Source organism: Podarcis muralis, chromosome 3 (assembly GCF_964188315.1).
Source record: "Podarcis muralis chromosome 3, rPodMur119.hap1.1, whole genome shotgun sequence".
NCBI classification, from domain to species: Eukaryota; Metazoa; Chordata; class Lepidosauria; order Squamata; family Lacertidae; genus Podarcis; species Podarcis muralis.
This window is the reverse complement of record NC_135657.1, coordinates 790,070-815,553: the sequence shown is the minus strand read 5'-3', so window position 1 is coordinate 815,553 and position 25,484 is coordinate 790,070. Positions and strand designations below refer to the sequence as shown.

Here is a 25,484-nt window from a genome sequence, read left to right as displayed (position 1 = left end):
GTTTTTAATATGTAACGCTGTACTGTTTTTAACACTTGATTGGGAGCCGCCCAGAGTGGCTGGGGAAACTCAGCCAGATGGGTGGGGTATAAATAATAAATTATTATTATTATTATTATTATTATTATTATTATTATTATTATTATTTCTTCTTCCCAAGGTGCTGGCCGCCACTTCCTCCTGTTTTCCAGGGTCTATCCAGCCTTTAATTTCCAGGTTCCCCCCTCCGCCTGCATCCCTGACTGTGGCTTGCATGAGGCAGTATGGAGTAGCGGTTAGAGTGCTGGACTGGGATCTGAGAGAAAAGGGTTCAGATCACCGGGTGACCTTGGGGGCCAGTCTCCGTCTTTTTCTGAGCCTGGCCTACCTCACAGGGTTGCTGTGGGGATTAGAAGGAGAGGGGGAAGAACGGTGGGCTCCACGTTGAGCTCCTGGGGCGCAAAGGTGGGTTATAATAGTAATAATAATATTAATAACATTAATTAATATTTATACCTCGCCCTCCCCGGCCAGAGCCGGGCTCAGGGCGGCTAACACCAGTAAAAATTTCAGTAAAAACATAACAAGTAAAAAAAAGAAAAACCCAATTTAAAATACAGGTTAAAATGCAATTTAAAATGCAGCCTCATTTTAAAAGTAGCCCATAGATCAAGACCATAAGGGGAGGGAAACCTAACGGTCAGACTGAGTCCAAACCAAAGGCCAGGCGGAACAGCTGTCTTGCAGGCCCTGCGGAAAGATGTCAAGTCCCGCAGGGCCCTAGTCTCTTGGGACAGAGCGTTCCACCAAGTTGGGGCCAGTGCTGAAAAGGCCCTGGCCCTAGTTGAGACCAAGCTAACCACCCTGGGACCTGGGACCTCCAAGGTGTGGTCATTTGTGGACCTTAAGGTCCTCCGCGGGGCAAACCAGGAGAGGCAGTCCCATATTGTAAACGTAATAAATAAGTTCCAGCGGACACAACAACGGGCCCCACATGCGCAGTGGCACCCCTTGAGCAGAGCCCCAGAGGTCTCCCGAGAGCAGCCCAGCGAGGCAGGATTTGAACCCGGCTCCCCCAGCGCCCAGCTTCCACCCACGAAGCAGCCAGCAGCAACAAGAACCGTTTTTATTAACAGCAGCCAAAATCCTCCTCTGAGCATCGTCAGAAAGGCAAAGAACCGGGGAAACAGAACCGCTCAGAGGAAGCGCAACACGGGGTACAGAAAACAGGAAAGGAGAGGGGATGACGAGGCCCACGAGCGGACGGGGGGGCAGTCGTCAAGGAAGCCGCTGGGATTGAGGAATGTCTGTGCTCCCCCCCGCACTTGGTGGAAGGGCTGCTGGGGGGGGGGAATGGAATGAGAGGGTCGCCCCCCACCCCATTGAAGGTCCAGGGGGGCGTCTTTGGTGAGGCCTCAGGTGGGTGGGCTGGAGGGCTCTGAGGGCGTTTGGGTGGCAGGAGGACACAGACGCTCCTGCCTCGCCCAGTGTGCTTGAGTTACGGGGGGCAGCAGCCCCCCACCCACACTTAAGAGATTGGCACATTCACAATATGGCAGGAGGGACCCCCGAAAGGGCTGCTCCATCACCCAGGCGTGGGGTCCGGCCTGACCCCCCTCCAGTGCTCATCCAGGATCCAGTGCAGAGTGGCCCCAAGGAGGGTCCGGGACCCCCTTCTCCCTGGGGGGGGGGTCCTCTCTCGGAACAGAGCCAAGCCCCACAGACGCTCCCGCCGTCCTGCTCAGAGGGCTGTCTCCCGCAGGATGTAGCTGTGGCTCCCGCCTGGCCGGGCCGCCCCCTCCCCGGGGGGCTCCTCTCCCTCATCGCCCCCCCCAAGGGGCAGCCCTTCCGGCAGACCGTTCAGCAGCCCATTGCTGGACTTCTCCACAGCCAGGGGAACCGGCTCTGGGCAGTTTCCGTCCTGGGCAGAGAGAGAGAGAGAGAGAGAGAGGGCACAAGTCAAACTCCGACTCTGCCGGTTTTTCTGCACCAGCAGAACCATCTGCATTGCTTAGAACCACAGAATTTTAAAGTTCGAAGGGACCTCCAGCGCCATCTAGTCCAGCCCCTTGGAACATGGGAATCTCAGCTCAAGCATCCCTGACAGACGGCCATCCAACCTCTGCTTCAAAAGCTCCAATGAAACTGAGTCCCAGCTCTTATGGTCAGAAAGCTCTTCCTGATGTTGAGTCAGAATACTAGAAGCCGTGGGTTCGAGTCCTGCCCTCCAGAACAGGAGAAAACAAATTTGCTCCCTCTTCCATGCAACATCCCTTGAGATATTTGAAGATGGCTCTCCTATCTCCTCTCAGTCTCCTCTTTTCCAGGCTAAACAGACCCAGCTCCTTCAACTGTTCCTCAAAACGCTTAGTTCCCAGACCCTTGATCCTCTTGGTCTCCCTCCTCTACACACCTTCCAGCTTATCAACATCCTTCTCAAATTGTGGCGCCCAGATCTGGACACGGGATCCTAGGTGGGGGTCTGACCAAGGCAGAATCGAGTGGGACTATTCCTTCCCTTGATCTGGACACTAGACTTCTGTTGATGCAACCTAGAATAGCATTAGCCATTTTTGCTGCTGCATCGCATGGTTGACTCATGTTCAGCTTGTGGTCTACTAAGACCCCCAGATCCTTTTCACAAGCTAGGTGTCCCTCACCTTGTGAACTGCCCTGAGATTTTGTCACGAGGGGCGATATATAAATCTAATCATAATAATAACCTTCTATTTGTGCATCTGGTTCTTCCTGCCTAAATCCAGAGCCTGACCTTTGTCACTACTGAAATTCATTCTGTGAGCTTGCGCCCAGTTCTCCACTCCGTTACGGTCATTTTGAATTCTGATTCTGACTTCTGTGGCATCAGCTACCACATCTGCAAATTGGGCGAGGATCGCCTCGATTCCTTCATCCAAGTCATTTAAAAGGTCAAGGGATCCCTGACCGTTAGGTCCAGCCGTGGCCGACTCTGGGGTTGCGGCGCTCATCTCGCTTTATTGGCTGAGGGAGCCGGCGTGCAGCTTCCGGGTCATGTGGCCAGCAGGACTAAGCCGCTTCTGGCGAACCAGAGCAGCGCACGGAAACGCTGTTTACCTTCCCGCCGGAGCGGGACCTATTTATCTACTTGCACTTTGATGTGCTTTCGAACTGCTAGGTTGGCAGGAGCAGGGACCGAGCAATGGGAGCTCACTCCGTCGCAGGGATTCGAACTGCCGACCTTCTGATCAGCAGGTCCTAGGCTCTGTGGTTTAACCCACAGCGCCACCCGAGTCATTTAGAAAGACGCTGAACAACAACGGTCCCAGGACAGGAGCCTGCAGCCCCCGCTTGCCCCCTTTTCCCAGGACGCTAAACTTCCCCCTCGCTTACCCTTCATTGCATTTGCTGCTTTAGCGCCCCTTTCTCAGTTTGGGGGGGTCTTTCCGGAGCTCCTCGCAACCCCTCTTTTTTTGCCTTGCCCAGCCTGCCCCCTCCCAGAGCTCCCCCCCCCCACTCAAGGCGCACGCAGAAGACCTCACCTCTCGGGGGCTGCAGACCCCGCAGCGCAGCTTCTCTCGGTACCTCGCCGGCAAGCAGCAGAACAGGCGGGGCAGCACGGGGAAGATGGTCCGGGGGTCCACATCCTCCCCCCGTGTGGGGCCTGGGGGGGGGGGAAGAAGGCAGCGTTACTGGGCTCCAGCAGCGTCATGCCCCCTCCTGATGGGGCTGGGAGAGGCAGCCCTGCTCGGCCTCCAAGGCACCCACAGTGTGGCATGAGCCCAGGTGCCAGGCAGAATGCCAAGGCACAGCGAAGGCGCACAAAGGGTGCTGGTTGGAAGGGCCCCACCGGCACCCCCCACCTCACCCTTCTGCCCTCCATGCCCCCAACTCCAGGCTGCTTTTATACATTCATTAGTGAGGCTTGATTTTATACATTTATTAGAGGGCCTTCTCGGTGGTGGTGCCCGCCCTGTGGAACGCCCTCCCACCAGATGTCAAAGAGATAAACAACTACCTGACATTTAGAAGACATCTGAAGGCAGCCCTGTTTAGGGAAGCTTTTAATGTGTGACATTTTAATGTATTTTTAATCTTTGTTGGAAACTGCCCAGAGTAGCTGGGGAAACCCAGCCAGATGGACGGGGGGTACAAATAATAAATTATTATTATTGAACACCCCCCTACTATGAAATGCTGGTGGAGGCTTCTAAGAGGAATGAAATAAGGATTCCACCCCCCTTCTGCTGAAGGCCACTAGTCTGCAATGGCAAGGGGGGGGGCAGAGGCCTCACCCCCTGGCTCGCCGGGTGCAGAATACGCACACAGACCCCCAGCACCTGCCCCCTTTGGCTCTCCTGACGTGGGCCAGCTCTGCTCCTCCAGTCGCAAGAACCTCTGAAGGGCCCATCAGGCCCAGCCTCCTGTTCTCACAGTGGCCAACCAGGTGCCCATTATGGGAAACCCACAAGCAGGATTCGAACACAAGAGCAGCTCTCCCCTCCTGTGGCTTCCAGCAACTTCAGAAGCACTGCCTTCTCTGACTTTGGCTGGGAGACATCAACAGCCCTCTTTCCCTCCATGAATTTATCTGACCCTGTTTTAAAAGCATCCAACTTGGCAGCCATCATTGCCTCCTGAGGGAGGGAGTTCCGCAGGTTAACGACAAACTGCAAACTGCAAGAAGAAGTCCTTTCAAATTTCCTCCGTCCCGAATCTTGGGGCGACTACGCCACCCGTGCTCCCAGCCTACCTGTGAGGAGACTGACCAGCAGTCCCACGACAATGACGGTGGTCGAGTTGTGTGCACTGTACCACAGGTACGACAGGTTGTAGAACTTGCGCAGCCCCGTGACCCTGCGGCAAGAGGCAGAAAGGTGTTTATCTGGAAGGGAGTGTTTTGAATAATTTTCTACAAAGCACAGAAAGTTCTCCTTTTTTCTTTTCTTCTCTCCCTCCGCCCTTCTTCTGCTTTGAGTCTTTATTTACATCAGTATCTTTTAACCTTTGGATATTGGAAATTAACCTTCATAAATCTTCCTTCAAACTTTAATAAAATCTATCACAGAAAGAAAGAGGCGCTGGCACCTGGATGCAGCCGCCTGCCCCAGTCCAAAGGATGGTGGGGGAACGAGGGGCTTCCACAAAGGGGGCAGCCGAGACTGGGGAAATGGCCCCAGAGTGCATGGGAGGGGGGCTTTTATGCAACCACCAGCCGCAGGGGGTCTTGGGGGTCTCCCAGGGGGCCGCTGGGGAAGCCAACCGCCGGGCCAGACCCGTCCTTACAACAACCCTCTAGGGCTGGCCAGTGCTGACCCCCATATTGGGAATGTGGCTTGCCCCAGAGGCTCCCTCGCCCCTTGATGAGCCGGCCTGTCTTCTGCCGCTCCAAAGGGAAGGATCCGACCCAATGGCTTCACGGGGCAAGAAAGGAGAGTCTGACTCAACACTCGGAAGGAATATCCGAGCGCAAGAGCCGTTGGGCAGTGGGACCAACTCCCTCGGAAGGCGGTGGGCTCTCCTTCCTGGGGGGGGGGTCTGCCTGCCAGGGATGCCTGAACCGTGCATTGCAGGGGGCTGGGCTGGATGACCCTCAGGGGCCCCTTCCAATTCCACAGTTCTGGAAGGAAATGGCAGGATGAGAGCTTGGAGGTAAGAGAGGAAGAGGAGGAGGAGGAGGAGGAAATCCTGGGGCAGACGGAGGAGGCATTTCCCCACCCCCAGCAAAATACAGTCATACTTTGGGTTGAAGTATTTTCAGGTTGTGCGCTGCGGCGACCTGGAAGTAACGGAGTACGTTACTTCCGGGTTTCGCCACTTGTGCATGTACAGATGCTCCATATGACGTCACGCGCATGCGCAGAAGCAGCAAATCGTGACCCGCGCATGCGCAGACACAGTTTGCGTTCACTTCTGGATGTGAATAGAGCTCTGGAACGGATCCCGTTCGCATCCAGAGGTACCACGGTAACCACAAATTGCCCCGAAGCCACGCTGGGATCTGGGCAGGGGGCTTTGGGGGCTCAGATCCCGTCCGCAGCACAGGGAGCCCAGAGTCCCAGAATCCCTTGTGACCCACGGCCCCTTCGCTCAGGGCAACCAACCCTCTCTTTCCAGCAATGGTCAGGTTATAAGCAAACATGGGGAAGGCATCCCGGGAACAGGACCCCAACCCCAGGCGCCTCCTCTCTGGGCAGGGGGGATGCAGGGGTTAAATGGGCTCATATCCCCCCCCCCCCAACCACAAGGCTCCTTCCCTGCCTCTCTCTGCCTGGTCTACCTCGCAGGGTCGTCGTGGGGATTAAATGAGGAGCGTGGAGAAGCATGGATGCCTCCTTGGAGAAAAGGGTGAGATAGGAAGGCCATAAATAATAGTAAGCTCTACCTAAACACACACACATCCTGGGGTCTCCCGGCCCCCTTCCCCATTACCTCTGTGGGGTCGCCGTCAAGGTCTGCAGCGTCGTCATGACGGCCGTTGTGAGGTTTCCGTCCAGTTGGGGGACGCCAGTCCCGGGGGGCACAAACACCTGGTTGGCCACCCAGCTCCCGATGCCCACCCAAAACGCCATGGCCAGCCCGGCAGCCAAGCCAGTGACGGCCCCCTGAGGAAGAGAGCAATAATAATAATAATTAATAATAATAATTTATTATTTATACCCCGCCCATCTGGCTGGGTCTCCCCAGCCACTCTGGGCGGCTTCCAAGCGAATATTAAAAACAATACAATGTCAGACATTAAAAACTTCCCTAAACAGGGCCGCTTTCAGATGTCTTTTAAAAGTAAAATAGTTGTTTATTGCCTTGACATCTCCTGGGAATAATAATAATTGAAGGTGTGGTTTTTTGACAATAATTTTTATTAGTTTTCAATTACAATAATCCAATGGCAGCCTCAGTATAACAGTGCCAAATTATAATACAATGACAAATCCCAATCGTTCAGATGCCAAATTATATAATTTAGGTGCCCCCCCCGCATGGTTTGATGACGTTGCTTTGTTTCTGAGTCCCAAAATCTTGTTCATCTCAATTGCATTCCAGTCAAAATAACAATCCCTTATACAACAACTGCAATATTAACGACATCCATTCGTCTAAGACACATTAAAGGATTTATAAACCCAGAGGTGAAGCATTCAAACTATATCCTTATTCCTTTTGTTTGTGACGACTATTCTGTCCTTGTAAAATGTTATGTCTGCCTATTCCCAGCCGCTGCCGCTCTCCATTCTGCCTTGGGCAGAGCCAATATCCCATTGCGAGGAAGAGAGTGTTAAGGGGATCCCGACCCCCCCCCATTGCAAGCTAGGCCAAGCCACCCCCACAAAAAAAACCCCACCAGCTATTCTGCCAGTTGCAATGCTGGCCGCCCCCTTTGGAGCGTGGGGAGAGGAAGGCTCCTGGCCCCAGAGAAAGAGGGGTGAGGGAACAAAAGCTCCTAACAGCCCCCCCCCCCAAATAAACAGCAATACTCACCACGGAATTGGCACAAGGAAAGAACATGCCCAGGCAGAAGACTCCCAGCAGAGGGCCCCCCATCATGCCAAAGATGCTGATGGCAGCCTAAGGGGGGAGAGAATCAGAGAACCGTAGAGTTGGGAGGGACCCCCAAAGGTCATCCAGACCAACCCCCAATTATTATTTTAAAAAATCAACGTGCACCGCCACCAAACCCAGTTTTGTGTTAGTTTTATGTAGTTTTTATGTAGTTTTATGTAGTTTTCCAACTTCATTGTTCCGCAAGGGACAATGACAATAAAGATATTGTATCGTATCGTATCCTCCCTCCCCAGCCGCCCCCTCCACTGACCCCTTACCTGCAGCACCGAACCCATCATGGAGGAGACGTAAGCCATGCCCAGGCAGAGGAGTCCGTAGGCCAGAGCTGGGGGGAGAAGGGGGTCCAGTCAGAGGGAGGGGAGAGGCAGGGGCACCCCTGGGCTGTGTGGCTGGAGCCGTGGAGCTGGGGGCACTGGGATGCTGCTGCCTGCCCCCCAACCCCTCTCCCCCAGGGGCAGCTCACCCAGCAGCTTGGAGTAGAGCGTGGCCCGTCCTTCGGGGATGCTGGCCACGTAAGGGCGGATCAGGTCCTCCATGGTCACGGTGGCCAGGGAGTTGAAGGCGGAGGAGATGGTGCTGCCGAGAGAAGAGGCGGGGGGGGGGGGGTCAGCCGAAGGGAAGGGGGCAGAAAAAGCCCCTTGGGCAGAGCCCTCCCAGGAGACGCAATGCACTTCCCTGGAAATAAGCACAAGGCTCTAGTCCTCATGTTTCCAAAGGAAGATCTAAGCAGGAACACAGGCTCCATAATAATTATATATATATATATATATATATTTGCTTTCGTAGATTTTCACGGGTACAGGAATGCAGGTTTTGGTGTCCTCGGGTGTCTTCCCGTGTAAAAGTTGGGGTGTCTAGGCGACGTTTCGACGAGGTCTCACTCGTCATCTTCAGGCTGGTGCTTTCGGCTTCTTGTTACTGGAACAGAGCAGGATCTCAGTGTTTGAGTTCCTATAAATACTGTTGAGGAGGTGTGGTGTATAGCCTCCAATGTTCTGGGCAGAGAGGAAGTTCCCAGGCTAGTGTGCCTTTTCTTCTTTTGTTCCTTAATTACTTGAGGGATATCTTGAGTGATTTCTTGAGTGATATCCTGAGTACCACTTAGGTGGGTCATTAGGTGTGGATTAGTTGCTAAAGCCTTTGTGTCTTGACCTCTTGAACTTTGTGAAGAGTTTTTCTGAGAAGATGGCTGTACTGCACTTAGTTGTGCTCTGGCTTGGCTTCGTGTATAGGGGCGAGCTGTGGTTTTGTGGCCTGTGCCAGCCAGATCTGTGTGGGGATTGCAGGGGGGTGCAGCATCCGGAGGTGCCACCATGGTTTGGCTACTGGATGGTGTCTGTAATTTATCTGTGGAGAGGGTCTGGGTTTGGGTCTGGTGTGGTTGATTGGTGATGGCGTTCTGTGTGCCTCTGGATCTGGTGTCAGTTTTTGTGGGGAGGGCTAATTTCCAGATGTCTGGCAAGCGGGATGTGTCGTCACGCTTGTTCATGTTGTGAGGGTGTTTCTCTATCTCGATGGCTTCCATGATTATTCTCTTGTGGTGATGTTCCATGTTAAAGAGCAATTTGGAATCTGCAAAATTAATTTCGTGTCCTGTTTCTTTCATGTGTTGGAAAAGAGAGGAAGTTTTTTCTTCTTTTTTGACGGCATTCTTGTGTTCTGCAATACGTGCATTTATTCGTCTGTTTGTTTGTCCAATGTACGTGGACAAACAAACAGACGAATAAATGCACGTATTGCAGAACACAAGAATGCCGTCAAAAAAGAAGAAAAAACTTCCTCTCTTTTCCAACACATGAAAGAAACAGGACACGAAATTAATTTTGCAGATTCCAAATTGCTCTTTAACATGGAACATCACCACAAGAGAATAATCATGGAAGCCATCGAGATAGAGAAACACCCTCACAACATGAACAAGCGTGACGACACATCCCGCTTGCCAGACATCTGGAAATTAGCCCTCCCCACAAAAACTGACACCAGATCCAGAGGCACACAGAACGCCATCACCAATCAACCACACCAGACCCAAACCCAGACCCTCTCCACAGATAAATTACAGACACCATCCAGTAGCCAAACCATGGTGGCACCTCCGGATGCTGCACCCCCCTGCAATCCCCACACAGATCTGGCTGGCACAGGCCACAAAACCACAGCTCGCCCCTATACACGAAGCCAAGCCAGAGCACAACTAAGTGCAGTACAGCCATCTTCTCAGAAAAACTCTTCACAAAGTTCAAGAGGTCAAGACACAAAGGCTTTAGCAACTAATCCACACCTAATGACCCACCTAAGTGGTACTCAGGATATCACTCAAGAAATCACTCAAGATATCCCTCAAGTAATTAAGGAACAAAAGAAGAAAAGGCACACTAGCCTGGGAACTTCCTCTCTGCCCAGAACATTGGAGGCTATACACCACACCTCCTCAACAGTATTTATAGGAACTCAAACACTGAGATCCTGCTCTGTTCCAGTAACAAGAAGCCGAAAGCACCTGCCTGAAGATGACGAGTGAGACCTCGTCGAAACGTCGCCTAGACACCCCAACTTTTACACGGGAAGATACCCGAGGACACCAAAACCTGCATTCCTGTACCCGTGAAAATCTACGAAAGCATATATATATATATATATATATATATATAATTATTTATACCCCGCCCTCCCAGGCCAGAACCGGGCTCAGGGTGGCTAACACCAATAAAATCACAGTAAAAACATAATAGGGGAAAAAGAGAAGGGGGAAAAAAATCAATTTAAAATACAGGTTAAAATGCAATTTAAAATGCAGCCTCATTTTAAAGTAGCCGATAAATCAAGACCATAAGGGGAGGGAAACATAAGGGTCAGACTGAGTCCAAAGACCAGGTGGAACAGCTCTGTCTTGCAGGCCCTGCGGAAAGATGTCAAGTCCCACAGGGCCCTAGTCTCTTGGGACAGAGCGTTCCACCATGTCGGGACCAGTGCTGAAAAGGCCCTGGCTCTGGTTGAGACCAAGCTAACCTCCTTGAGGCCACCAAAAGTGTTGCTATTTGTGGACCGTAAGGTCCTCCGCGGGGCAGACCAGGAGAGAGAGTCCTGTAGGTACGAGGGTCCTAGTATTGTCGACACTGGCCGGCAGCAGCAGCCATCCGGGGCTTTTCCCCCAGCCCTCCCAGGAGATGCTGCCGGCAGGGACCGAACCTGGCAGAGCCCGCGTGCCAAGCCCTGCGCTCTGCTCCCTCCGTGGGAAGAATGAAAGGTTCTAGTCCTCATGATCCCCAGTGAAGGAAGGGCTGGCTGCCTGCTGAGCTCACCTGAGGGAGCCGCTGAAGAGGCAAGCCACGAAGAGGCCGGGGAGGCCGGGCACTGAGTGCAAGACATCCATCACGAAGTAGAGGACCATCTGCCAGAGTGACCACAAGACAAGAAGAATTTATTGATGTATATGACAATAGCGGCCAGTGTTTTATTAGCTCAAAGGTGGAAAAGCGATGAAAGAACAATGGCAAGAAAAGTGGATGGAAGACGCGGAAATGGCAAAGCTTAAGATAAGGACAAGAAGGACTTTAAGACAGATTGGGAACCTTTGATGATGTATATACAGAAATAACGTACTGAAATGAACTCACTTGCAGGATTCGAGTAATACATTTACAACGGACAAATATAAACAGAAATTATAAGTACGAGGCTAAAATATTAAGAATGTGTCAATAAAGTATGATTTCAATTTCAATATATAAGGTGTAGAAAATCACACGCAGAAGAAATGAATAAGTGATAAGCCAGAAAGGGAAGTTGGGGGAAGCTGAGGAGGGCGGGATTAGAAATGTATAAGTGACTGGGGAAACCCAGCCAGATGGGCGGGGTATAAATAATTATTATTATTATTATTATTATTATTATTATTATTATTATTATTATTAAATTCATTTTCTTTTAGTATTATGGTAAAATTTGTTGGGAAATTTCATTAATAATAATAATAATAATAATAATAATAATAAACTGAAGTAGAGGTTTGCAAAGTGGAGGGGGGAGATGCAAATCAGGGGGCAACTCAGGGAGGGCAGTTGCCCCCCCCCCAACGGAAGCCAGCCTGTGAAGATCATCTGGGGCAGCTCCTGGGACAGAGACCCCCCCCCATTCTCCTCTGATCGATAACACACTTAGGGGTCCCTGGGTCCCTGGATGGGGAGCTGGGCGGCAAAAGCCCACTCCAATTTTTTGTGTAACAGTATTGCCTGCACTGACCGGCAGCCGCAATGCCTCTCCGGGATTTTTTTTGGGGGGGGTGTCTTTCTCCCGGCAGAAGCAGCGGCGGACCCACCTGATCGGAGGAGGCGCTGCTCTGCTCCGGACTCAGCTCATGCTTCTGGTAGTAAGCGAACATCACCAGGCCGGTGAGGCAACTGAGGCAGAGGACCAGCTGCTGGCAGGGGAAGACGGCGTAGCAAGACCTGGAGGGGGGGGGACAGGAAGAGGGAGGGAGGATCAGGCCGCCGGATCAGGCCCAGCATCCTGTTCTCCCCCAAAAGCCCCATAGAATCCAGATAGACTGCCACTGGAGCTGGAGGCTCCACAAAGGCATCTGAAGAGACTGCTGGATCTGGCCAAAGGAGGAAAATCTGGCCCAGCGGCCAGGCAAGGAAAGAGGTCAGCCCCCCCCCCCGATAGAAGCCCCCCATAGCTCCCTCTCTCCCCCAGGACATCCTTAGGCTGCCCCCCAGCCTCCTCCCAGCTGCCCCCTTCCTGCTTCCAGACGGGGTCACCTTGGGCCCCTCAGCCCCACGTCTCCCAAGCACCCCGCCCCACGGCGCCCCACTCACAGCACGGCCTGCCGCTCCGAGCGAGAGCTGAGGTATCGCTGGACCTGGGACTGGTTGACCCCGTAGAGAGACAGCATCATGAAGACGCCCCCAAAGGCCAGGGTCCAGAAGGTGTGGCGCTCGTAAGGGTCAGGGTTCAGGCTGGGGAGGGAAGGGGAGCAGAGAATGGTCGAGGGGGAAGGGAACCCCAAGGGTCATCTAGACCAACCCCCCACCCCACAATGCAGGAATCACAGCTCAAGAATCCCTGACTGCTGGCCATCCAACCTCTGTTTAAAACCTCCCAGGAAGGGGAGTCCATTCCCCCAGAAAGTTATTCCTGATGTTAGTCAGAATCTCCCTTCTTGTAACTTGAAGCCATAGGTTCGAGTCCTGCCCTCCACAGCAGGAGGAAACAAGCGTGCTCCATCTTCCATGTGACAGCCCTTGAGAAGGTACAGGGATATAAAGACTAGGACTAGCCGCCTGAGAAACAGTTTCTATCCAAATGCAATTTTGGCTTTAAACGCAGTGTAAGGAGTCTCTATGGGAGTACAGTGGTGCCTCGCAAGACGAAAAGAATCCGTTCCGCGAGTCTCTTCGTATTGTGGTTTTTTCGTCTTGTGAAGCAAGCCCATTAGCGGCTTAGCGGATTAGCGCTATTAGCGGCTTAGCGGGCTTAGCGGATCAGCTGATAAGCGGCTTAGCGGCTTAGCGGATCAGCTGATAAGCGGCTTAGCGGCTTAGCGGATCAGCTGATTAGCGGCTTAGCGGGTCAGCTGATTAGCGGCTTAGCGATCAGCTGTTAAGCGGCTTAGCGATCAGCTGTTAAGCGGCTTAGCGATCAGCTGTTAAGCGGCTTAGCGGCTTAGCGGCTTAGCAGATCAGCTGATAAGCGGCTTAGCGGCTTGGGGGAAAGGGGGGGAGGGGAAAAAACCCTGCAGGAACTCGCATGACATTTTCGTCTTGCGAAGCAAGCTCATAGGAAATTTGTTTTGCGAAGCACCTCCAAAACGGAAAACCCTTTCGTCTAGCGGGTTTTCCGTCTTGCGAGGCATTCGTCTTGCGGGGCACCACTGTATATTGTATTTTAAAAATGGGGTATCAGAGTTTTTAGGGGGCTAACCAGACTGGGATAGCTTGGATAGCAGGTGTGTTGGTTAGGACTTGCCGATCAGAAGGTCGGCAGTTTGAATCCCCGCGACGGGGTGAGGTCCCGTTGTTCGGTCCCAGCTCCTGCCAACCTAGCAGTTCGAAAGCACGTCCAAGTGCAAGCTCTGGCGGGAAGGTAAACGGTGTTTCCGTACGCTGCTCTGGTTCGCCAGAAGCAGCTTAGTCCTGCTGGCCACATGACCCGGAAGTTGTACGCCGGCTCCCTCTGCCAATAAAGCGAGATGAGCGCCGCAACCCCAGAGTCGGTCACGACTGGACCTAATGGTCAGGGGTCCCTTTACCTTTACCCTTGCTCTTCTCAGTCTCCTCTTTTCCAGACTAAACATACCCAGCTCCTTCAACCATTCTTAATAAGGCTTTGTTTCCAGACCTTGCATCATCTTGGTCTCCCTCCTCTGCCCACCTCCCAGCTTCTCAACATCCTTCCTAAATTGTGGTGCCCAGAACTGGACACAATATTCCAGAATCAAGCGGGACTCTGATTTCCCCTGATCTGGACCCTCGACTTCTGCAGATGCAGCCTGGAACGGCACTGGTCTTTTTTGCTGCTGCATCACCCTCTGGGCTCGGGTTCAGCTTGGGGTCCACCAAGACCCCCAGATCCTTTCCCCGTGGGCTTTCCTTGTGCAGAGGTGTAGCGCAAAGGGAAGGATCTGCACCCGTGGCTCTAAGGCCAGGGGCCCCGGGGCCCCAATTCTGGGTTCTGCTGGGCCCATCCCGCAGGGCAGCAGACGGAAGGACCTTAATGTCAAAGTTTCCCTTTTTTAAAGGGAAATTCCCTTATTCCGAATAGGATTCCTCGCAAAAAAAGGGGAAAGTTGACAACTATGGGAAGGACCAGCCCCCCCTCCGACCCTCCCGACTTACTCGATGCCGGACACCTTGCCCTTCTCTGCCGCCAGCTGCCAGACGCGCCCCATGCCCCCCACTTTGATGGTGCCAACCACAATCACAGCCACCTGGCCGGCAAACATGACAAAGGTCTGGAAAACGTCCGTCCAGATCACGGCTTTGAGGCCGCCCTGCAAAGGGAAGGAGGGGGCGGTTAAGGGGGGGCAACATTCGGGGCGATTGCAGTGCCCCACGGTTTCCACAGTGGGTGGTCCTGCCCCCTGGGGGTGGGCAATGGGATTTTGTGGGGGCCTCTGAGAGGCACACTGAAGGGGTCCCTGAATATCAGGCTTCCCTGGATCAAGTCCATACATTCTGTGGTTTAAATGGGATTTTGAATGAGCACGGAATTAATTGTCGCTGTTTTGGATTTCCTGGTGTTGTTCTCTTCCTTAGTGGGGAGTGCAAACTGCAATAAATATTCCCCAGAGTGGCTGGGGAAACTCAGCCAGATGGGCGGGGTATAAATAATAATAATTTATAACCTGCCCATCTGGACACTGCAATGCATTTTATAGGGTGAGGGGCACTAGGGGTGGTCTTGTGGGAACAAGGGGGCCAGAACCCACCAATCTGGACTTTCCCAGGGGCACCAGACGGGGCCCAGGGGCTGTGTGGCCACACGCACCTCCAGCCCCACCCCAGAATCATAGACTTGTGGAGCTGGGACTCCCAAGGGACGTCTAGCCAACCCCCAATCAGGGGCCACCCTGTTCATGGCCGGTGGTCAAGAATTTGCCCTCTTTAGGGGCCCTGTGGAGCCCACAACCTCCTGCAGCCCAGAATCTCTGGTGGGCTCAGGCTGCCCCCTTGCCCCTTGCGGGGTCCCTACTCACCAGGGCGGTGTAGAGGGTGCAGACCAGCCCAATGGTCAGCACAGAGGCCCAGAGGTCAAAGTTGGTCACTGCAAGCAAGCAAGAGTCCTCAGGGAGGGGCCCAGCGCCGGCCCCTCAAGAGCAGCAGCCCAGCATCGGACCCCCCCCTTCCCCCCAAGTGGGGGGCTGAGTCCAGACTGCCCACTTTCCCTGCCCCCAGACCACCCAAAATGCTCCAGCTGCCTGCAGTGCGGAAAAGCCTTGCCCCCCCAGGATCAGGTCCACTTCCTCACCTGCATTGAGAGCCAGCGCTGGGGTGTAGAGGACGACCCCCATGTACACCACCTGTGGGGAGAAAGGCAAACCCACTGTGAAGTGGACCCCACAGGGCCTTTTTGGGTTGAGAGGCGCCCCGAGATCAGAGGATGGGAGGCAGCGTACAACTGACAGCCCCACATGCCAGAGGGAGGGGTAGCCGACTCCAGAGGAGAATCGTGACCTTGATCCCCCCCCCAGGGTCTCTGGGTCTCCCTCCCTCCCCCACCTGCCCAACAACAACCCTGCGAGGGAGGTGAGTCTGAGAAAGAAGGACCTGCTCTGCGCCAACCACTGAGCGCCACAGCCGAGGCAGGAAGAATGAGAGGGAAGGACGGGGGAGATGGCATGGGGGAGGGAAGAAGGAAGCAGAAGGAGAAAGGGAAGAAGAGAAAGGCAAGAAGGAAGGAAGGAAGGAAGGAAGGAACTGTTAACGGAGAAATCTGAGGGCTCCCTTGGACCAAAAACAAGGACACCAGCCAGGAATACCAGAGCAAAACAGTAGGCTTGGTCTTTATGGAAGACTCGCGACCGGACTCCCAAATGTCACCAGGTGGAACAAGATGGAAGCCCCAAACAAAAGAGCCCCCAAATTTTATTAGCTGCTCATCCCCATGTTACACCCCCCAAACTACATCATGGTTACATCATGAAAGGGGAGGTCTGGTGGCAGGAATCTGAGCATCCTGGACCCTGCCCCATGGTTCCCCTTGCCCTCCACCAAACACCCATCATGTCTTCATCTGGGTTTGTTCTTTCTGGAATGGCTACCTGTCTGGCCCTCAGGTATCAGGATGCCAGGAATTATCCCTCAGGCAGAGGGGCTGCTGAGTAGCTGAGCTCACATGTCTATAGGAATTTCTAAATACATTGATCAGTGAATTCTTCCATTTGGTATCGTGCAGCAAAGGCCCTTTGAATAGATAGGAAGAAACTGTGATGAAGTGTTTTGCGGGGACAAGTCACAAAAGTCACAAAAGTGATTGTGCTGATTTTGGAAGTGCATGATATCTGCTGGAGGGGCACCCCCCCCAACCTATACAACCTATACATAAATCCCTGCAACAGAAGGGAGGGAGGGAGGGAGGGAGGGAGGGAGGGAGGGAGGGAGGGAGGGAGGGAGGGAGGGAGGAAGGAAGGAAGGAAGGGGAAAAGACAGAAGGGAGGGAGGGAGACATGGCAAGTTTTATGCAGGAGGACTGGGAGCTTGAGGCAGAAGCTTAAAAAGGAGAGGCCTCCTTTTCCCCACAACTGGCGGGGCAGAGAGACCAGGGTGGTTTTCTGCACTCACCATCTGGAAGATGAAGGTGGCTGTTCCACACACCCTCACGACCTTGTTGAACCGCAGCTCCAGGTACTGGGTGGGGCGACAAAGACAATTGGGGGTGTCAGTAGGGCAGAGAGCAAATATGGCTTGGCTTCCAGGCGCAGCCTTTGCCCTGTCTGTGGGAGGGCAGGAGCCCCACAAGATGGTGCCCAAGGACCCCTGCACAGCCCCCCTGCTCTCCGAGGGCATCTGGGGCAGCATTCCTGACCCCCACCCACCCCCACATCCCCATATGCTGTAGGCACCACTTGGGAGGAGGGGAGGACCCCAGAATCAGCCAGAGACCTCCAACTGCCGGCCTCCCAGTGGGGCTCTAAGCCAGCCGGCCTCCTTGCAGGACTCAATTCAGCAGCGCCCCCCAGGAAAAGATCCCAAGGTGGTTTTGCCAAGAAGACAATGCGAGAAAAGTGTCAGCAAGAAGAATTAATAACACCAACAGTGTAAAACTTTCAAAAAGTTAAAACGACAACAAAATAAAAACAGACCATCTTTCCAGACACCTGAACAGGCTTGTCTCAGTGAGAATATTTTGTTAGTAGGATTGGAACATCACTTGTAGTTTGAGGGGGAATTCTGAGTACAATGGAGATGTAAAAGATTTGGACTATCATAAAAGACGCAGGAGGAAATGATATTTAATAGGACCCACAAAGGGGAGGAGGGAAGTCCAGGATATTCCTTGGAATCTTGTTTTTATGTCCGATACATCTCTGTAAAATTTTAATTTAAAAAACCAAATGAATAAATTTTTATAGAAAAAAGAGAATGGATTTAGCAGGTGCCGAAAAGAGTGCAATGAAGCTTGATTTTCAAGAGGCAGGGAGTTCCACCACACTAACAGAGCGCCACACTTTGTGCCTCGGTGCCGGCTGCAGCAGAAGACAGACCCCGAGGGAAGAGGGCCGTGGGTCCAATTCTGGCCCCATCTCCAGGAGACCCTCAACATCCCCCCCCCGCTGCCACTCACCTCGTAGGTGCTGGTCAGGCGCAGGCGGTAGAAGACGGGGATGAAGACGTGGGCGGGGATGAGGAGCCCCAGGAAGTAGGAGCACCCCAGGAACCAGTACTCGGTGCCGAAGCGGTAGATCTCTGAGGGGACGCCCAGGATGGCCACGGCCGACTGGAAGGTGGCCAGGAGGGAGAGCGCCACGGGGAAGAAGCCCATGCTGCGGTTGGCCAGCAGGAACTCCTGCGTCGTCCTCTGCTTCCCGCCACTCAGGGCGTAGAAGAGTCCGATCCCGGCCGAGAAGACCAGCAGAAGGACGAAAATGGTGTAGTCGGCCACGCCAAACGTCAGCACCGGCATGGCTGTCCCCACGGCGCTGGCTCTCCGGAGCCTCTTGGAGGGCGAGGGGCTTCTACTGTCCCTTGGCCATTGCGGGAGGGACCCCTGTGCTGAAACCCAGCTCCAGCCACTCAGCCTGCCTTGCCAAAACCGGGCACCGGCTCGTCACCAGCCTGCCAAGCGCTGGCCTCGCTTCCGGAGATCCGTTGTGGCTGCCATGACCCAGGCGAGCCGATCTGGAAGAGAGAGGGAGGGAGGAATGAGCCCAAGGACCAAGGAGCGCGTGACCCAGCCGGCACCCCCTCCTCCAGACACCCCAGCTCTGGGAGGCAGCAGACCTTCGCCGCTGCTAATCTCCCCGTCTCAAGGCCTGTGAGGCGGAGAGGGAGCGAGCAAAGTCTCCTGGCAGGACCCCAAGTGAGGCAAGCGCCGGCTGCCAATCTTCACGCCCCAGAGTGTTTTTGGCACCGGGGAGCCAGGCCTTCCCAGCGAGGGAGCAGGGAGGACTCGGAGAAGCGCCCCAGGAGCAGCGTCCGGGGCCAAAGCACACAGCCTGAGCCGCCCAAAAGCAGCCTCCGAGTGCCGAGGGCGCAGTGGGGGGTGTCGCCAGGAGAAGCATCTGCTGGCGCCATCTGCCCAGCCCAGGAGAAGCAGAATTTGGGGGGTTTTAGTCAAGAGAAGAGGCAAGTAGGAGCAGATGCGATGGGAGTTTATAACATGACGCCTGGAGGGAGGGGTGGAGAAAAGCTCTTCTTCCTTTCTCCTACACCAGAACTTGTAGAACAGGAAAAGAAAGGCGTTATTCTCACAGCACATAGTTAGACAGTGGAACTCCCTCCCACAGGAGACTGGGGTGGCCACCAACTTGAATGGCTTGAATAGAGGGTTGGACAAATTCATGGAGGAGGCAAGGGCTATTGATATCCCAGTATCCCTGAAGGAGCGTCTCCACCCCCATCATTCAGCCTGGACACTGGGGTCCAGCTCCGAGGGCCTTCTGGCAGTTCCCTCCCTGCGAGAAGCCAAGTTACAGGGAACCAGGCAGAGGGCCTTCTCGGTGGTGGCGCCTGCCCTGTGGAACACCCTCCCACCAGATGTCAAAGGGAAAAACAACTACCAGACTTTTAGAAGGCATCTGAAGGCAGCCCTCTTTAGGGAAGCTTTTAATGTTTAATCTTTTATCATGTTTTTATATTCTGTTAGCAGCGGCTCAGTGCAGCTTGGGAAACCCAGCCAGATGGGTGGGGTATAAATAATAAATATTATTATTATTAGCCAGGATGGCTTTGCTCTGTCTCCATATTCAGAGGCAGCGATGCTTCTGAATCTCAGTTGCTGGGAACCGCAGGAGGGGGAGAGGGCTCCTGCGTTCGAATCCTGCTTGTGGGGTTCCCAAAATGGGCATCTGGTTGGCCACCGTGAGAACAGGATTCTGGCCCACATGGGCCATTGGCCCGGTCCAGCAGTCTTCTCTTACGTTCTACTCAGGTTTGCAGGCAAAACCTTCCCTGAGGCTTGGTGTCAGCTGCACAGAATGTCCTCTCATCCCCACGGAAAGAGAGTCGGGCAAGCCAAGAGATCTTGCAAGGGCTCTGAAGGGGCCTGATCCAGCCCTGCTTGCTCTCAGCTTGCAGAGGGGGCCCGCTAGGCCTCCCAGCAGAGACAGTGGAAGGGAACCATCTATGCCCGGGGGGGGGGGGGGAGGAAGGCGATTTAAGGAGAAAGGGGGTGTCCCTGTTGAGGGGGCCTGGGAAGAGTTCATAGAATCATAGCACTGCAGAGTCGCAAGGGACCCCCAGGGCTCATCCAGTCTAACCTCTTGCAATGCAGCAGGAACTGCAGTTCAAGAATCCCTGCCTGACGGCCACCCGGCCTCCATTTGCAAACCTCCACAGAGTGAAGCCCCCATAAAAGCCCGGAGGAGAAAGGCGGTCTGGCCCGGCTGAGATCCCAGAATGTGGGGACTCAGCAGGATGGAGCCAGCTGTGAAATTGCAGCCCCAAATAGCTCCTGGTAGCCTGAGCAGAAATGGGGAGAGGGAGCCCAGCAGACCTGAGTGCAATGGGGTGGGGAGAGCAGCACAGGCCCCTTGTGGGGGGGGGATCATTTGTGGGGGTCCCACATGCCGGTTGTACAGCTGGAAATCTGAGCTCAGGCCCCCAAAGCTGGACCTGCAAGGGTGGCCTGGGGGGGACGAGGGTCAGCGTGAAGGGAGGGGGGCTCCTCTGTGTGGCTTGGAAGCCTTTCCCGGGGCAGAGCAAAAAGGAATAAGAAAGACTCGCATTTCAACCAGACTCACATTTCAGCCTTTGTTATTCTCCCAATTTGCACATTCTCATCTAGGCATGACCAATATTTGTAAAGTATTTTAAGAAGGCAAAGAGCTGTCCCACACGGCAACGCCAAGCCTGTGATTTTGCAATAAAAAAGAGTCATGTGAAGAGAAAGAGTGAGGAAGGAGACATTCTGCTTAGTAAAGGTCAAGGGACCCCTGACCATTAGGTCCAGTCGTGGACAACTCTGGGGTTGCGGTGCTCATCTCGCTTTATTGGCCGAGGGGGCCAATAGGTTGGCAGGAGCAGGGACCGAGCAACGGGAGCTCACCCCGTCATCACGGGGATTTGAACCGCCGACCTTCTGATCGGCAAGTCCTAGGCTCTGTGGCTTAACCCACAGCGCCACCCGCGTTCCCTAGTAAATTCTGCTTAGTCGGCTAGCAAAGAAACAAATTCTGGGTAAACCGAGGCACCGGGTGCATAGCAAGACCTGAGGCGCAGCAATCGAGCAGCTCAGGTTTAGCAAAGCAAGCAGCAGGGGCAGAGTTCTCTTGCAAAGGGCTTTGCTTCCATCTAGCAAGCTCAGGTCTTGGAAAGTGTTCCTTAATCATCAGCCACAGCGCCTGGGAAACTCGGTGACAGATTAAGCATTTAAAGAAGAGGGAGATTAGCCTCTACAACTGGCAAACTTTGAGGAGTCAGCCGGCCTCCAGGCTGCCAGGTCAAAGGAGAGTTTTTGGGGGGGAGACAATACCATGGAGGAAAATGACTTCTGGAGGGGGGAGGGAGAAGCCGGGAGGGCACTGATCCTGCAGGGCACTGAGCCACAGAATGCCAAATGCATAGTTCCTGGGATTACGGCCCACGGTGGCTTGCTAGGGCTTGCCTGATCCTAGCAGGAGAAAAGCCGAACTGCCGGTCTGAGGGTCAGGATAGGGGCCCAGGAGAAGCGAGGAGGGGGCTTTGTCTAAAGTGCAGAAGGGGGGGGGGGGGCTGCTGTCATGCCTGCTTCCTATTTTGTTTGCAAGAGTAGCGGCATTGGAGGCCTTGCAGCAGAAGAAGCAAAGAAGCATCTGGCTACAGCTGGATCAGGCCAAAGTGCCCCCCCCCAGACCAGCATCCTGCCCTCACAGCAGCCACGCAAATGCTCCAATGGGGGGGGGGCCTTGCAAACGCAACACAGGCACTCTCTGCAGCTGCGCCAAGCTGCTCAAGGCCCTCTGAGTTCAGGGGTCTCCAGGGCTGACAGGGGGGGCAGGAATAAGGAGGGGTGTTATGTGTGGCCAGCTGCCCCCCCACCTCAGGACTCCCTTGTCTTTCACATGCCCCAGCAGTATTCCCTGCCCTCACGCCCAGAAGCCCACCCACTCCCCAAATGCCCCCCCCCATTCAGCTGATTTTCCAGAGCTGAAGAACTGCTTCTGCCCAGAGACGTGACTGGCAGCCCAGTCCAATTCTCCTGCACCCCATAGACAAGCCAGAGGGGTGGGGGGTCTGGGGGAGGGAAGGTGGGCTCCCCATTCTGCCCCCTGCCCTCCGTGGGCCCCCTCTAGGCTTTCCTGACCTTCACCCAAGGACAGCATCCGAGGAACTGCGTTGGAGCCTCCAAATTGGGGGAGAGGGAGCCTCGTGACCTCACAGGAGCAACGCTGTGAGTGAGTGGGGATTTTCCACCGCCCAGGCCAGTGGCCCCAATCCCCTCGGCAACTTGCAGAGCTCAAGGGTGCTCTGCCAATCCAGCCTCCTGCCCCCCGGGGGTCCGCTAGGAACAGGCTGGCTTCCTCCCAAAGGCTCCAATGAGTCACCCAGAGCTCTGCTGTCGCAAATAAAGAATGTTAAAGTGGCAAGGGCACCCAGAGGACATCCAGCCCACCCCGCCGCACAGTGGAAACCAGCTACTGCCTCGCTTGCCGGGGGCCATTTCCGCCCCTCCGGGGAATCCCTCTGCCTCACCCCCTCCAGCAAGAGTGACCCCCTCCCCACCCCATAGCCAGCCCCACTGCCAAACAGATCGTACTGTTCAGAGGATGCTCCTGATATCTTGCGTCTGAATCACGCCCAAGGGCTGTGGGGTCTTCATGGGGAAAAAGGAGCCCCCTTTGACTCTCCTTCCCTGGAGAATTTTCAGCGGAGCCTGGGCAGCTGCCTGCCAGGGATTCTGGAGCTGCGATTCCTGCCTTCCAGGCGGGCTGGACTAGATGACCTCTGGGGGTCCCTGCCCAACTTTACAGCTCTAGGATCCTAGGATCTGGTCACGCATCCAGCGGATAGAGGTGCACTCCGCCCCCCAGCCTGACTCTTTGGGGCAGGCAGGCAAGGGGGGGTCCCTTCACACTGTCGGCATCACGTGGCACCTCATGTGCAGGATGACCACGCTGTGTCACGCGGCCCCCAGACCCCTGGAGTGGGGGGGGCTCAAGGGGGACGGGGGGCCTGGAGCCAGAAGGCCAGTCCTCTCCCACACCTCCACCCAGGGCCAGATTGAGGTTTGATGTGGCCCTCAGCTCCTGAAGGTAAGGGGGCCCTTTCTACAACAAATTGTCCCTGCTTTTGGTGTTGAATATATTGACTATATAGGGACGTCGGTGGCACTGTGGGTTAAACCACAGAGCCTAGGACTTGCCGATCAGAAGGTCGGCGGTTCGAATCCCCACAACGGGGTGAGCTCCCGTTTCTCGGTCCCTGCTCCTGCCAACCTAGCAGTTCAAAAGCACGTCAAAGTGCAAGTAGATAAATAGGTACCACTCCGGCGGGAAGGTAAACGCTGCTCTGGTTCGCCAGAAGTGGCTTCGTCCTGCTGGCCACATGACCCAGAAGCTGTATGCCGGCTCCCTCGGCCAGTAATGCGAGATGAGCGCCGCAACCCCAGAGTCGTCCACGACTGGCCCTAATGGTCAGGGGTCCCTTTACCTTTATAACCTATATGGTCATTTATGGACCTAATAGGTATCTCAAGCCATTTGCACATAACAAAATATGTATTTTATCAAAGTAATTGTTGAAGTGAAATACAATTAAGAAGTATATTAATAGTGATTTTGGGGGGCCCCCAAGAGAGTGGGGCCTTAAGCTATAGCTTGCTTATCTTATGGGTAAATCTGGCCCTGCCTCCACCCCTCTGAAGGGGAATGGAGCGGAGCCAGAATGGGTCGAAGCAAGGCTGGGACTCCTGCTGCCCCACATGCCCCTTGGGGTCCCTTCCATTTTATTCTTAATCTCAAGAACAAAATACCGGTTTTTGGCAACAGTTCTAAGGCGAACCGACATTAGATATAAATGGGAATTCCCTGAGGGTCTTTCTTTTACATACATGAAGAGGAGATATAAACTGACACCAGAATTTCAGGCGAGAGAATTTCTGGATAAAAATAGGAGAGACTTAGACCCCAAAGAAGACAGGGGAGACCCCCCCCCCAGCTGAGCAAGAGAAAGTCTTGGAACAACTTGCACTGGAAGAGGCGGCATCAGGGAAATCTTTGTTGGAAGCCGCCCAGAGTGGCTGGGGAAACCCAGCCAGATGGGTGGGGTAGAAATAATAAATAATTTATTATCATTATTATTACGGTTATTATTATTATTATTATTATTATTATTATTATTATTACGGTTATTGTTATTATTATTACAGTTGTTGTTATTATTATTACAGTTCTCCCCAGCCCGCGCCCAGAGACCAGCGGGTGGCAATTGGGGGGGGGGCTCCCTTCTTGCGGGGCCGGCAGCCCCAGAGCCCGCGTGGGGCGGGAGTGGCGGCTCCCCTCCTCTCTCAGCCCTGACCTCTCAGGCGAGCCCACCTGGCAGGGCTGTCGGGCGGCGCCCAGCTTCCCTTCTGGATCTGCTGGATGGGAGGGAGGATCCGGTGGGTCCCTGGCGACCCCCCGCCCGGAGCCCCCACCGCCGGGCGCGCGGCTGCTGTACCTGCTGGGGGATCCGCCGAGAGGGGCAGCGAGAGAGAACACGCGTCCCGCCGCCGCCGACAGCCCGCTTCCCACGTGCGGGGCGAGCGCGCACCCACCAGCCGGGCGTCCGCCGGGATCGCGCTCTCCGCCCGGCCAGACCCACCGCAGAGACCTTTGCTCGGGCCGACCACGTGCCGCCGCCGCCGCCGCCGGGTCCCTCCTCCTCCTCCTCCTCCTCCTCCTCCTCGGCGAGGAGGCGCTGCTTGGCGGCGGCGGCGGCGGCGGCGGCGGAGCTGACATTGCCAAGGACAGGCGCCGCCTCCGCCCGGCGCGCGGGGATGACGCCCGGAAGAGGGAGCCCCGCCGGGCGGGAGGAGCCGGGAGACCCCCAGGAAGGGCGAGAGAGAGACCGGCCGGCGCCAAGGGAGACGGGCTCTGGCCCTGGAGGCTCCGTGCAGGAAGAGCCCCGGGGCAGGGGCATCGCGCCAAAGGGGACCCATCCGGGAATTTCCCGCAAAAAACGGGAAGGTTGACAACTATGGACAGGTCGTGGGGCTTAGGGGGTTCTGTGGTCTGTAAGCCACTGAGACTTGGGCTGCTGGGTCTGCGACTGCCGCTCTCGCTGCCCCTCTCCAACTTCAGCAGGAGCTGTTTATCCAGAGGGGGAAACAAGCCTGGGAGGAGGCGTTTCATTTCTTTATTAAATTTATATACCGCCCTATGCCTGCAGGCTTTCAGGGCAATTCACAAAATAAAACCAGAATATAAAACCACAGAATAATCAAAATAAAAACAACAACCACCTGATAAACCCTCCCCCCAAACACATTTTAAAAGGCCATAGGATGTCAATCAAATCAACCAAAGGCCTGGTTAAAAAAAAACATTTTTGCCCGGTGCCTAAAGGTGTGTAAGAAAGGCGCTTGGGGGAACCTCCCTGGGGAGAGCATTCTTCACATGGGGAGCCACTGCAGAGAAGGCCCCGTTCCTGTGCTGCCACCCTCCGGACCTCTCAGGGAGGAGGGACATGATGAAGGGCCTCAGAAGATGATCTTAGGGTCCGGGTAGGTTCATAGGGAGAGAGGCGGTCCTTGAGGAATTGCGGTCCTGAGATGTTTAAGGCTTAATAGGTCAAAACCAGCACACTGAATTGGCACCCAGTGCAGTCGGACCAGGATTGGTGCAA

The 25,484-nt window shown here is 54.5% G+C and overlaps 1 protein-coding gene across 5 annotated transcripts; it reads right to left on the bottom strand.

Moving 5' to 3' along the window:
• Nucleotides 1–1,091: 1,091 nt before the first annotated feature.
• On the bottom strand, nucleotides 1,092–24,529 carry SLC5A6 (solute carrier family 5 member 6). 5 transcript variants are annotated; one of them, XM_028725351.2, is made up of 17 exons: nucleotides 24,318–24,528; nucleotides 20,423–20,531; nucleotides 17,806–18,359; nucleotides 16,803–16,868; nucleotides 15,490–15,541; nucleotides 15,218–15,285; nucleotides 14,358–14,512; nucleotides 12,339–12,479; nucleotides 11,840–11,969; nucleotides 10,824–10,912; nucleotides 7,982–8,094; nucleotides 7,776–7,843; nucleotides 7,435–7,521; nucleotides 6,388–6,560; nucleotides 4,709–4,812; nucleotides 3,498–3,619; nucleotides 1,092–1,900 (listed from the first exon to the last, which is right to left on the bottom strand). In XM_028725351.2, the coding sequence occupies exons 3-17, from the start codon at nucleotides 18,142–18,144 to the stop codon at nucleotides 1,721–1,723; spliced, it is 1,887 nt and encodes a 628-aa protein (XP_028581184.2). In that variant the 5' UTR covers nucleotides 18,145–18,359; nucleotides 20,423–20,531; nucleotides 24,318–24,528; the 3' UTR covers nucleotides 1,092–1,720. The 5 variants fall into 5 exon arrangements, with proteins under 5 accessions (XP_028581184.2, XP_077781485.1, XP_077781484.1 ...); XM_077925359.1 differs by having other exon boundaries at nucleotides 24,415–24,525; XM_077925358.1 differs by lacking the exon at nucleotides 24,318–24,528 and adding an exon at nucleotides 24,194–24,215.
• Nucleotides 24,530–25,484: the final 955 nt, after the last annotated feature.